A 12,353-nucleotide genomic window follows, 5' to 3' on the forward strand; every position below is an offset into this window, starting at 1 on the left:
CCTTGAGATAGTGGACATCATTAGTGTATATGCTCCCCATCTTAGCAGAAAATCTGAAAAGACAATTTTGGAAAAATATGAATAGTGTTTTACAAGGGATTCCGATGTCAGAAAATACATTATAGAAGCATATTTGAATGGTCACATTGAGAAGGATAATATTGGGTATGAGAGGATACATGGAGGCCATATATATATGGAGATAAAAATAAGTTCAATGATACAATCTTAGATTTTGCCATCTCTTACGATTTGGCTATAGTAAATACTGGCTTTATAACAAGAGAAAAACACTTAATAACTTTCAAGAGTAGGTATAATAAAAACCAAATAGATTTCTTTTTAACCAAGAACAAGAACCATCTATCTTTTGAGGATTGTAAAGTTATCCCAGAAGAAATTTTGGCCACACAATATAGAGTCTTAGTATTAGATATACATATTAAAGAATGCAAGAGAAGTAGCATAAATCAACATACGAGGACTAGATGGTGGAACTTGAAGGGAGATAATATAGTAAAATTCAAAGATAAAATGAACAAAGAGTGTGACTGGATAATAGGGGATAAGGTTGATGCAAATAATATTTGGAATAAAATAGTGAATTCTATCGTAAGGATAGCAAAAACGGATTTAGGTGAGTCCAAAGAAAGATACTTGAGTAGTGAAGAAAGTTGGTAATGGGATCAAGAAGTCCAAAAATCGTTAAGACAAAAAGAAATTGGTATAAGATATGGCAAAATTGTAGAAATATAGAAAATCCTTAAAAATATAAAGAAACAAGAAAAAATGCTAAAAAGACTGTCAATGAAGCTAAACATAGAGCTTATGATACTTTATATACTAAGCTAGATACAAAAGGAGAAAAATACATTTATAGACTTGCTAAAGCTAGAGAAATAAAATGCAAAGATTTAGGTTTTGTAAAATGTAGAGGACGAGAATGATAATGTCTTAATTAGACAAGAAGACATAAAAGAAAGGTGGCAAAGATACTTTGATAAGTTGTTCAATGAAAATCAAAATGAAAGATTAAACTTGGAAGTGAAAAATGAAGAGAAGATTCAAAATAGGAGATTTATTCATAAAAGTAGAGTCCTTGAATTTAAGATGGCATCTAAAAAGATGAAAAGTGGGAAATCAGTAGGACTAGATAAAATACCAATTGAAGTTTGGAAATGTTTAGGAGATAAAGGAATTATTTGGTTAACTAATCTATTCAATAATATTATAAAAACCAAGAAAATGCCAGAAGAATGAAGGAAAAGTACATTAGTACCTCTGCATAAAAACAAAGGCGACATTCAAAACTATAATAACTATCGTGGAATTAAGATTAAATTATGGGAAATGGTAATTGAACATGAAATAAGATTAGAAACGAAGAGTTCAGAAAAATCAATTCGGTTATATGCCTAGGAAATCAACAATAGAAGCTATTTATCTTTTAAGAATTTTAATGGAGAAGTTTAAGAAAAAGAAGAAGGGCTTGCATATGGTCTTTATTGATCTAGAGAAAGCTTATGATAGAGTACCTATGGAAGTGCTTTGGTACGTATTAGAAAAAAAGGGAGTTTGCGGTAGATATACGGAGGTCATTAAGGATATGTATGATTGGGTAGTGACTAGCGTCAAGACTGTAGGAGGAGAATCTAGAGAGTTCCCAATCTCAATAGGTGTTCATCAAGGTTCTGCTTTGAGTCTTTTTCTTTTTACTTCAATAATTGATGAAATTACTAGGAATATCCAAGATGAGATTCCATGGTATATGTTGTTTGCAGACGATATCGTGTTGATTTATGATAGTAGGAGCGGAGTGGAATCTAAGCTAGAACTTTAGAGAGCTACATTTGAATCTAAAGGGTTTAGGATAAGTAGGAATAAGACTGAATATATGAAATATAATTTTAGTAATGTCAGGAGTAGCAACAGAGAGAAAATTAAACTGAATAACCAAGAGATTAATAGTGTTGATAGATTTAGATATCTTGGATCTATTATGCAATATGAAGTGAAAATTAAAGATGTAGTACATAGAATTAAGACAGTTTGGGTAAAATATAGGAGTGCGTCAAGCGTGTTGTGTGATCGTAGAATGCCCTTAAAATTAAAAGGAAAGTTTTCTAAGACGGCTATTAGGCCAACTATGCTTTATGATTCAGAATGGTGGGCAACTAAGAAACAACATATACAAAAAATGAAAATTACTGAGATGCATATGCTAAGGTGGATGAGTGGTTTAACATTAAAAGATAAAGTAAGAAATTAACATATACGCAAAAATTTAGGCATAGCACCGGTTGAAAATAAAATAAGGGGGGGGACTACTTAGATGGTTTGGGCATTTAAAATGCAGACCTAGTAGAGCACCTGTGAGGAGGAGTGAGTGAGTTATGGTTTCTAGCATGAAAAGGGGTAGGGGTAGGCCTAAAAATACTTGCAATGAGGTAGTTGTGAAGGAGTTAATAACCCTTAATCTAATAGAGGAAAATTCTTTAGATCGGGTGAATTGGCGGAAAAAGTTTCATGTAACCGACCCCACCTAGTGGGACTTAAAGGCTTGCTGTTGTTGTTGTATTTGAATTTATATATAATTTTTTTTTTTAGATTTTACATACGAGCTTGGAAATGGTTATGCAGGCCTATGATAGATTTGTTCAATCTGGTTTTATAAACAGGTTTGATTCAATCAAGTGTTTTGTTCTGCTTAAAAAATATTTGAACCAAAAACCATACCAAACTACACAGTTCCTAGTTTTGCAGTAACAAACCTATCCAAGCACTTGAAAAAGCCAAACCAAGCCATTCAGTTCGAGTTGGTTTTTCAATCTATCCAATTTTCCAAAAGGAAAAAGGTGATGGTGATGGTATGTCTCGATTTATGAAGCATCAACTAATCAACCCATTTTGCTACCCTTTATTCTATAGCAACCTCCATCCCCTCCCCAACCCCTCCCAGAAGAAGATTGTCACCTAATTTTGGGTGAACTCAGTTTGTGCCGTTTGGTTTTGATTAATACCAAGTGCCAAACTGCAGAATTCAGTTTCCTAAAATGCTGAACTGAAACCGACAGTTCTCTTACTGAAAGGGTTGGCAGATATACGGTTCAGATTGGATAAAAAACCAATAGTAAGCCTACTGTATTTCTTGCCACCCTCCCCCAATGTTAAAACTTTTAAATTTTCAGGACTCTACCACAATTCTAGGAGTCTCATGGGAACCACGCACACAGATGCATGCAGGCCCAGCCAGGAAGATGAAAAAAGACACAGGGGGAAACCTCTATTTACAAGGAGAGAGAGCCTGAACATTTCAAGCATATCCATTGTGGGACTAAGTATGGATGGGGAGCAATGACTTGAGCAGTTGAGTCGCCAACTCTCTTTGTCCCACATCGCAAATTCGTGAGGGCCTCTATAAAACCTCGCCATATCCCTCTTTCACCATACTTCTACTTGGATTAAAATTCTAAAGGAAAGCTTCGAAAATAGAAAATGTAATGATTTAGTACAAAAGGAGAATTATTATTTAGAAATTATTAATAAGTATATTAATACTAGTTCATAACTGCTTACTATATATTACATAACACAACTCATATATTAATTTACTATAAGATATTTTGGTTTTTTGGTTTGGTTTTGGGTTGAAAACTAAAACTGAAAATTAAGATTTTCAATTTTTGAGAACCAGAATCGAAACAAAAACCAAAAAACAAATCTAGACTTATTTCAGGCTGATTTTGGGTCCGTTTCAGTTTTTCAATAAATTTTGTACACCCGTACACCTAATTGAAATAGAAGCGTATTAAATACTAAACACATTTTAGATTACTTTAGATAATTTTATGAAACTTCATTTACGATTTTAAGTATCTAATTGCAAAAGTTGCCAAGATAAGAATGCTAAGGTGGATGACTAGTATAACATATGAGATAAAGTAAGGAATGAACATATTCGCACTAAGTTAGGCATAACTTTTGTAAAAGATAAGGGAAGGACACCTCAAATGGTTTGGGCATGTGCAATGTAAGCCAAATAGTGCACTAATGAGGAGTGATATAGTACGTGAAGGATAGTGAAGGGGTGAGGGTAGACCTAAAATAACTTGGAGTGAAATAATAAGGATTAAACAGCTTTGAAACTGTCAAAGGCAAGTGCCCGTAAAAATTAAAATTGACAGAAAATGATTCATATAACCGACCCCACCTAGTGGAACTTAAGGCTTGGTATGTTTTTGTTGTTGTTGTTGTTTGTAATAACTGCTAAATTAAACTTTTGTCTTTGACTTGATTTATATATATATATATACATGGTTGATTTATTTAATTTTTATCCCAATTTTTAAGGGTTTAATGGATTTTATAAACTATGCATAATAATAAAACAAGCATTTATGACCTGATGTTCATTCTGTCAAAATTTTCCATCTAACACTCTTGAGTTGAGTTTTGATTGTTTTTATCATTAAGGGGAAGTAGTTATAATTTACCTTATTAAAAAAAAAAAAAAAAACTCTTAACGTTTGTACTTTTATAAAAATATGCTATAATCATCTTTAGATAAGCAGGCAAACATATGGAGGATTAGAAGGTAAGAGCTACCCAACTAAAATATAATTGTCCTTGCAAATGAAAATGTGCACAATGGGCAAGGAAATTCTTGCTCAAATTTTTTGAAGCATGAAGTTGTTGCAACCTATTGGGCACACTATGTCCCTATAATCCTATCAATGCCTTTCAGAACTTCAGGCATCCTACGCCATCTGATTAATCCCATTTTATACCTGATTATAAGCAAGTGCCATAGAAACAGCACCCCGCATGAGACCAGCCCACCATATTGTTACCTGTAAGAATTAAATTGTGAGTCACTTGGAGCACCAAATGATTCAGGGGGCTATGGCAATCCAAACAAAAAATATATATGTACCTGCTGCTTGAGGCCAATTTTATCACTCTGGGACTTCTTAGTTAAGTTTGATAAAAAGGATAATGGGAATACAAAAGCTGCCCTTCCAACCAGAACCAGGCCAAGCAAAATTGAACTCACACCAACTGACGTTCCAGGACTGCAAAAAAAGATAAAAAGGCCCAACGTTATGAAAATAATACATACAACTTGCAACAAGCAATTTATATGCAAGAAAGCTTTCTAAAAAAGGACTAAAATTTAAAACCCTGAAGCAAGACAAAATGAAATAGAGGGCATGATGCATAAAAAATCATGCACTAAGCTAACCTTGAAAGATTATTTTCTATTCAACTATTCTTTGGTGCAAATAGACCTACCTATTATTCACAAATCTCCACTTCTCAATGTCCAATGCATCCATACCAACATAAAGGAAGATGAAAATCTCAGCAACAAATGACAATGTTGCGAAAGCATGCCTGCAGAAACCAGTATATGATATCCACAAAAATAGTAAGATGACTACATTTGCCACAAATTTAAGATAAACAAAATTGTGTTCCAAAGTTCAAGAAAATAATTTCAAAAAATATTAATTGCATACTTGGTAGTAATTCTAGAACTTTCAGTCACATTATGCCAAGTGTAGTGTGACATGACAATCCCACAAAAGAATACAGTAAGAATGCCACTTAGATAGAACAACTGAAAGATGAATAAAAATAGCCAAGATCATCACCAAGTCAAGGATAATGTTACATAAGGTCCAAAAAGAGAAGGTGATTCAACAATGAATGGAAATATCTGCAAAGGTACTTAAAAATTGGGAGAACTCTCACTTCAGCCATCATATATGAAAGGTAAGCCATGAGAATCATAAGAGCTACTTCTCGATCAGTAGAATGCCTGAAATTGGTAAAACAAGCTGCTAGAGTCATCCAAAAAGAACAAAGAAAAAAGAAAAGTTGCAGCTACTAGAGTATATATACAAGAATAAAACGGAAAAAAACAATCCTATGATACTCTTTCTTCCCCAGGGAAAAAAATAAAATTATCTCCAAGAGCTGGAAATGGAATGTTCTCAGAAGCAAAACAGTAACATGGTTTCTAGTGAAAAGTCCAGTACAGCAACAAGTCCACAACATGCACTGCAATGGAACTTTTTAGGATTAAACAAGGTATTGTAGTAACCTTTGGCATTTGCATTGATTGTATGAAACTTTACTTTTTCCTTTAAAATAAATTTTCCAATTCTCACAATTTTGATATTGTTAAACAACCACTATGCCCCAACAGTTTAATGTATTAGGGAGTGAATCAATAATATATATATAACTAACAAATGAATTATGTGTTATCAATTTTCCATAATGCACTTGATAACCTGAATAGATCCTGGTTTCTTCGCAATTTTCAAAGCCAACTAATACCAAGTTCCCACATTATTCGCAACAACATACAATTTGCATATTGTGAAGTCTGAATTTTAAACATGGTAGGTCGAGCTAGAAATAACAGGTTTTATAATTACTAGGTGCATGATGCACCATGCCTACCATTGATATTGCTACATCCTATTGATCTGCATCTTCAATTCCCTGAGTTTGATTGATGAGAAGTCATGGGGAAAAGAAAAAAGAACTCTGGAGTATCAAAAAACTGACACTCCGACCGCAGCCTCTTATAAAGGTCTTTCATTGTCTTATGGTCAATCAGATAGGGAATTATTAAAAAACTTCCTTTCATTTTTCCATAGGAAATAATGCAAGAAATTTTGAAGGGGGAGATAAACTAAAATGAAAAATAACAATAAAAAAAATAAACACCGAATTTTCTAATAGAATAAACTTGGGGAAAACATAATCACAAGCAATTGAATACCTGCCAAAGTACAATTTTTTAATTATGTAAGCACTGAGCAATCCAATCTGCAGGTTAAAATGAAAAATGTCAAGAATAATGTAATATCATAAGAAGGACCTGTGTATTTAACATTTATCCAGAGAGAAATGGAATAGAGAACATATATTTTAATATTTACAAACTTCATAATTAAAATTTTCACGTCAAAACACATCAACCTATTACCCACTCCCATCACTACAATTGTGCTCTATATAAGGCCACAAATATTGTGGCTAAGACTGACAATTAAAGTCATGATTTACCATGCATCCATAAATGATCCCAGTCTTACCTATGAAAAGACTAGGTTAGAAATGCTCCTTCAGAAATCGTTAAGGAAAATGATTGAAGTGGTGTCACATGCCCATCATTCCTCCTTCGATCTAGATGATGTTTATATAATGGGAAATGGGTCAATAGCACCAACTATAACATCATTACAGGCATTCAATTGCCCACATCTGACAAAGGCTAACTTGAACCCCAAGCAACTCATTTGAACAAAAAGGACTCCAACAGTCATCCCTAAGGAGGATTGCCACAAATTCGTCACCCATCCTACCAATTCTTGGTGTAGCACCAAAAAGAAAATTACCTGAACTGATGAGCATGAATATGACCATGATTATGCAACACAATTATAAATTTTATTCGTCTAATATTGTTAAACTACATATAATATTTTGATTAAACATGCTAGAAGGACGTTTTAGGGTCACCCAAATCAATATAAACCATGACGACACCTGAGCCCAAGGAAAAGACAGCTCCTGCTTTACAATTTCAGATTGTTTCAGTAATGAGGTTCTACTTTTCTGTCCTACAATTTCTCTTAATGACAGGCAAACACATATTCAAACGGTCCAAATTCAATCCGTCAAGACACCCACATGCATGAGATAGAGAGAACTTACTAACACTCCCAGAAAGGTGCTTGCGACAAATAATGTCAAAAAATTGCCGACAAACTGCAAGGCAATCCTGGAGCTGACATGAGATGTGTCAAATCTCTGGATTGCATTGAAAAGTACCACCGATGTAGCATCATTTACCACACCTTCCCCAAAGACTAGACTGTACAGTAAAGGTGTCTCATCCTGATTAAGCACCTGCCCACATGAAAATCTTTAGTTGCAGGTCCCCATCCCCTCCCCACTCCTTCCTTTTAAAAGAGTCGCAACCAAAACAAAATTTCAATACCTGCAAGGTGCAAACAGAATCGGTTGCTGAAAAAATCGCTCCAATGGCTACATGTCACAAAGTTAGACATCTATAAGTTGGAACTCATAGGATCACATGAAGAAAAATTACTTCAGTGTATTAGACACCAAAATTTGAAATTCCATGATTTAACAAAAAAAGAGGCTTTTAAGCTGCAGGATTATAGCTTAATGCAGAATCAGGAATAACAGCAGCAATTATCTAAAGAGTTTTGTCACTAAAAAATTTCATTCGGAAAAACACCAAACCAGATAAAAAGACCCATATTTCAGATTTGGGCTATCCAACAATTAATAACCCTAACTGTAGAAAACATGTTATTCTATGAGGGCATGAATGTAAATTCAAGTCAACTGGAATTATAACTGCAGTCCTTCGGGTTTTAATGGTGGTTGAGGCAGTGACAGCAGTGGTAGCAGTTGACGCAAGACTAAAAACATTATAACAAATATGAAGATAACAGTGACATTAGTAATACAACAATCAAAATGACGATGATGAAAAGACGAAAAATGATGATCATTTTAATATTAATATTTACAAGCACAATGATGATGACAATATTGGCACAGTTGTTAAGATGATGGTGATAACAATTATGAAGATGTCAACAACAAGAATAACATCAATAACTTAATAACTATAAGAATAATGCACAGAGAATGAGTACCAAGATAATCTGCTATCTCCAGGAAACCAATATCCAGCTTTTTGAACAACTGAATGGCACCTGAAACAAGGATCTGAAAGTTAAAAAAAACAATAATAATTTTGGAAAACTTTCTCAATTAAAACATTGAGTTAACCGCCGCAACTGGTACAAGGAATACCCAATGAATTTGCATTAAACCATTTACTAAACAGTTATAATGAATTTGAACACAGATTTGAGGATTCAAAATGCAATTTATGCACAAAACTACAAATTGTCATTAAACTTTAGGCTTAAAATACATGAATATAGTTAATGATTATTTACTTATTTTGATCATTTAGCATTATTAGTATGTGCTAGTGTTATGTTGATGAAGTGAATTAGTAAAAATATTTTGGTCATAAATAGAGGGAAAGACTTATTGCTGGGATTAGATCTTCCATTTTACCCATTTCTTCAACATGGTATCAAAGTAGATTTTGTGACCTAAACCCAAATTGCCACAGCAACCGTCAAAATTGAAGCCTAAAACCTAAATCCAATGCATGTCTACCATCATAGGAGAATTTCCAGCACCCTCATAGACCAATAAAACAGCCAGCAGCATCCTGAAGCCACAGCAATCACCAGAAAATTACTGGCAGGAACAAAAAAATCCCCTATAGATTTTGCAAAACCAACACCGTAGCCACCCACAGACATTGCCAATCTGCCCCCTGCCTGAAATCCCATCACCAGAACTTCTCCCATGCGCCCTTACGAACCGAAGGCAGGCAGGGCTAACCCACATGCTGGTGCATGAAAGTCGTTTCAGGCATGTTTCTGGCCTGAATCCTCCTGCAGTGTTCGAATCCCTCTATAAACATATTACGTAATTTTTTGGTGATGTTTTCTGTACAAAGATATCACCTACTTTAGTTGCTCACACGACGCTGGAACCTGGGGAAAGATAGTTTGATACTTCCCGAAACTGTTTGCCAATGTTTATTGAGTTCATCCTGAAACAGTGGCGTCCATTGTGTCTGTGATTTATTCATTGTTGCTTGTGGTTTGCTACAGTTGTCAAACATTTTGTTTGTTGGGATAAAGTCCATGAATTTGCATGTTGTCGCCGTGTTCTAATTTTCTGTTGTATCAAGGCTGTGAGCATGTCAGGGTAGAGTCCCCAAATCCCCAAAAGTGTGTTTTCCTCGTCACTCACTTGTTTGGGTGAATAGAGTACTTCAATTGTTTCAAGGACGAGTATTCAAGGTTCCTGCAATATCAGGCACCCCAAGAAACATCTCATCACATTTGCAGCTTTTGCTCAAAAAGGTAATCCTACAATCTATATGTTATTTGGTATCTCTTACACTAGTCCCAAAGTTATTACCTCTGCTACTTATTCACCATATGACAGGTGTTACCAACTTCTTTTTTGCCCTCCAGTATTCTGAAAATCGACCTCAAGTTACAATTCCTAATGGCTCCAGTACTACATTTAAGAGGATAGGAACAGTAAATCTTACTCTTCCATCTCCCTTCAATCTCGTGTCTTTTAGTAAAATTCCGAAGTCACTAAATAGTTCAATAACCTTCTTTACTGATTCTGTTGTTATTCACTACTTTGAGTTGCTCTTTTTCTCCTATTGCCTGTAGTGCCATTGCTAGCCCATATCAAATCCATTGTTGCCTTGGTCATTCGTCATTGGACTAGTTAAAATAGCTAGTTCCTACTTTGAGTTTTGTGACTAATCCTGAGTGTAAGTCTTGTCAATTAGGAAAGCATCGTCATGTTCCCTTGCTTCCTAAGTCAATAAACAGGCAATTAACCCTTTCAAGTTAGTCCATTCCAATGTTTAGGGTCCTGGTTGTGTCACGTCAAAGTTGGACTTTCAGTACTTTGTTATGTTTGTCAAAGACTATTCCCAAATGACTTGGTTGTATTTGCCTTCTGTTCTCAAATAAAGACTTAGTTTGATACGCCATTCAAGATACATCGTAGCAACAAACTAACAATACTAAGGAATACTTCAGTACTCAATTCACTACCTATATGACTAATTCTAGTATGATCCATCAATCATCTTGTGCCCCCATTTCACAACAAATGGACTTGCAAAGCGAAAAAACAAACATACCCTCAAAGTCACTCATTATCAAATGAATGTGATGCCATGTTCACTGCTTGCTGCTCTCCCATCAATAAAATGCCATCCTCTGTCTTTGGTAGTAAATTCCATATTCAGTTATCTTCCCTAAAGCTCCTTTGTTCTCACTTCCTCCTTATATATTCGGCCTTGTGTCCTTCGTCCATCAGTTAAGTCCAGGAAAGGATAAATTGGATTCTCTATCAACTGTATTTTTTTGAGCTATTCTTGTACTCAAAAGTGATATCATGTTATAGTCAATACTTTACATCTATTCATTGTCTCTGCTAATGTCACCTTTTTCAAGTCTACACCTTACGATTCTAATTCCTAGAGTTCTGGAAACCTCGACGAGTCCCTTCCTCTGCCTAACCTTCTAGATCCTAACCTACTATCTTTGTCTAGTCGTCCTACATCTTCATCCGATTTGAGTCCGTCTCGTCACTTCGATCGTCCCAATTTGCATGTATACACACGGCAACTCAAGGGAGAAGAGTCTCCTCCAGCTTGCACTTCTAAGTCTCCAATTCCCTTGTCAAATGATCCTATTTCCCAAGAGATGGATCCTCCCATAGCAATTGAAAAAGGTAACTTGTACCCAACATCCAATCTCTAATTTTTGTTTGTTATGATTTCTTATCACCCTCATATTGTTGTTTTGTTAGGACTCTCTCTTCTGTTGCTCTTCTAAAATCTATTTCTTAAGTTATGTCCCATTATTGGTGAAGGACTGCAATGATTGAAGAGAACCATGCTCAACATGATAATGACACTCAGGAGTTGGTACCTCTTCCTTGTGTATATGGTTGGTTGATGTTGGGTGTAAAGATCAACCTAGATGGTTCCATGGCTTAATTGATGCCCGCCTTGTTGCTAAGGGATATATTCAGGTATATGGCTTGGATTATTCAGGCACATTCTCCCTGTTTTTCAAACTTGATTCATTACGTTTGTTTTCATCTCCTTCACCATCACCTATCGCTAGCCTCTACGATAGTTAGGCGTGAAGCATGCTTTCCTACAAGGTGATCTTTAGGAGGTCTATACAGAGCAACCACTCATGTTTGTTGCTTAGTTGGAGTAAGGGTTGGCTCAAGAAATCATTATGGTTGCATTTGGAACACGAATTTGTATTTGACATCTGCATTTTAAATACATGAATTCCCATCATTTTATAATACATAAATTTACAAATTCATTGCTTGAATAATATTTTAAAGTAATGAATTTGAAATACATGTATTTAAAATTTATATACATACATTTGAATTTGAATTTGAATTCAAATTTTCACAAAAATTGCCTCAAATATTTAAAAATAAAAATGGTAACCCTTTCATCGCACCACTGCCTTAGCAAAAATATTATAGCTAAGTACTATTTTAAAATCCCTGAATTAAAAAAAAATTGTATTAGTTTTAAATTCATAAAAATACATGTTTGGGAATTCAATAGGTGGTATTAGTATCTTCCAAGACATTTGAATATTTGAATACAAACATTTTTGGCAAGCTTTGGCACAAAAATC

General features: G+C 34.7%; 1 protein-coding gene across 6 annotated transcripts in view; it reads right to left on the bottom strand.

Annotated features, from left to right (window-relative positions):
- Positions 1-12,353, bottom strand: part of LOC131155783 (sodium/hydrogen exchanger 1-like) — a 36,729-nt gene that overhangs the window by 10,805 nt on the left and 13,571 nt on the right. For all 6 annotated transcript variants that reach the window (XM_058109183.1, XM_058109180.1, XM_058109186.1 and 3 more), the window contains exons 5-13: positions 8,712-8,771; positions 8,021-8,067; positions 7,735-7,929; positions 6,797-6,843; positions 5,755-5,821; positions 5,520-5,620; positions 5,293-5,394; positions 4,934-5,072; positions 4,788-4,850 (exon numbers count right to left, since the gene is read on the bottom strand). In XM_058109183.1, coding sequence (XP_057965166.1) covers positions 4,788-4,850; positions 4,934-5,072; positions 5,293-5,394; positions 5,520-5,620; positions 5,755-5,821; positions 6,797-6,843; positions 7,735-7,929; positions 8,021-8,067; positions 8,712-8,771 — 821 coding nt within the window. The remainder of the gene's footprint in view (positions 1-4,787; positions 4,851-4,933; positions 5,073-5,292; positions 5,395-5,519; positions 5,621-5,754; positions 5,822-6,796; positions 6,844-7,734; positions 7,930-8,020; positions 8,068-8,711; positions 8,772-12,353) is intronic.

The sequence above is a fragment of the Malania oleifera genome, chromosome 5 (assembly GCF_029873635.1).
Source record: "Malania oleifera isolate guangnan ecotype guangnan chromosome 5, ASM2987363v1, whole genome shotgun sequence".
Taxonomy (NCBI): domain Eukaryota; kingdom Viridiplantae; phylum Streptophyta; class Magnoliopsida; order Santalales; family Ximeniaceae; genus Malania; species Malania oleifera.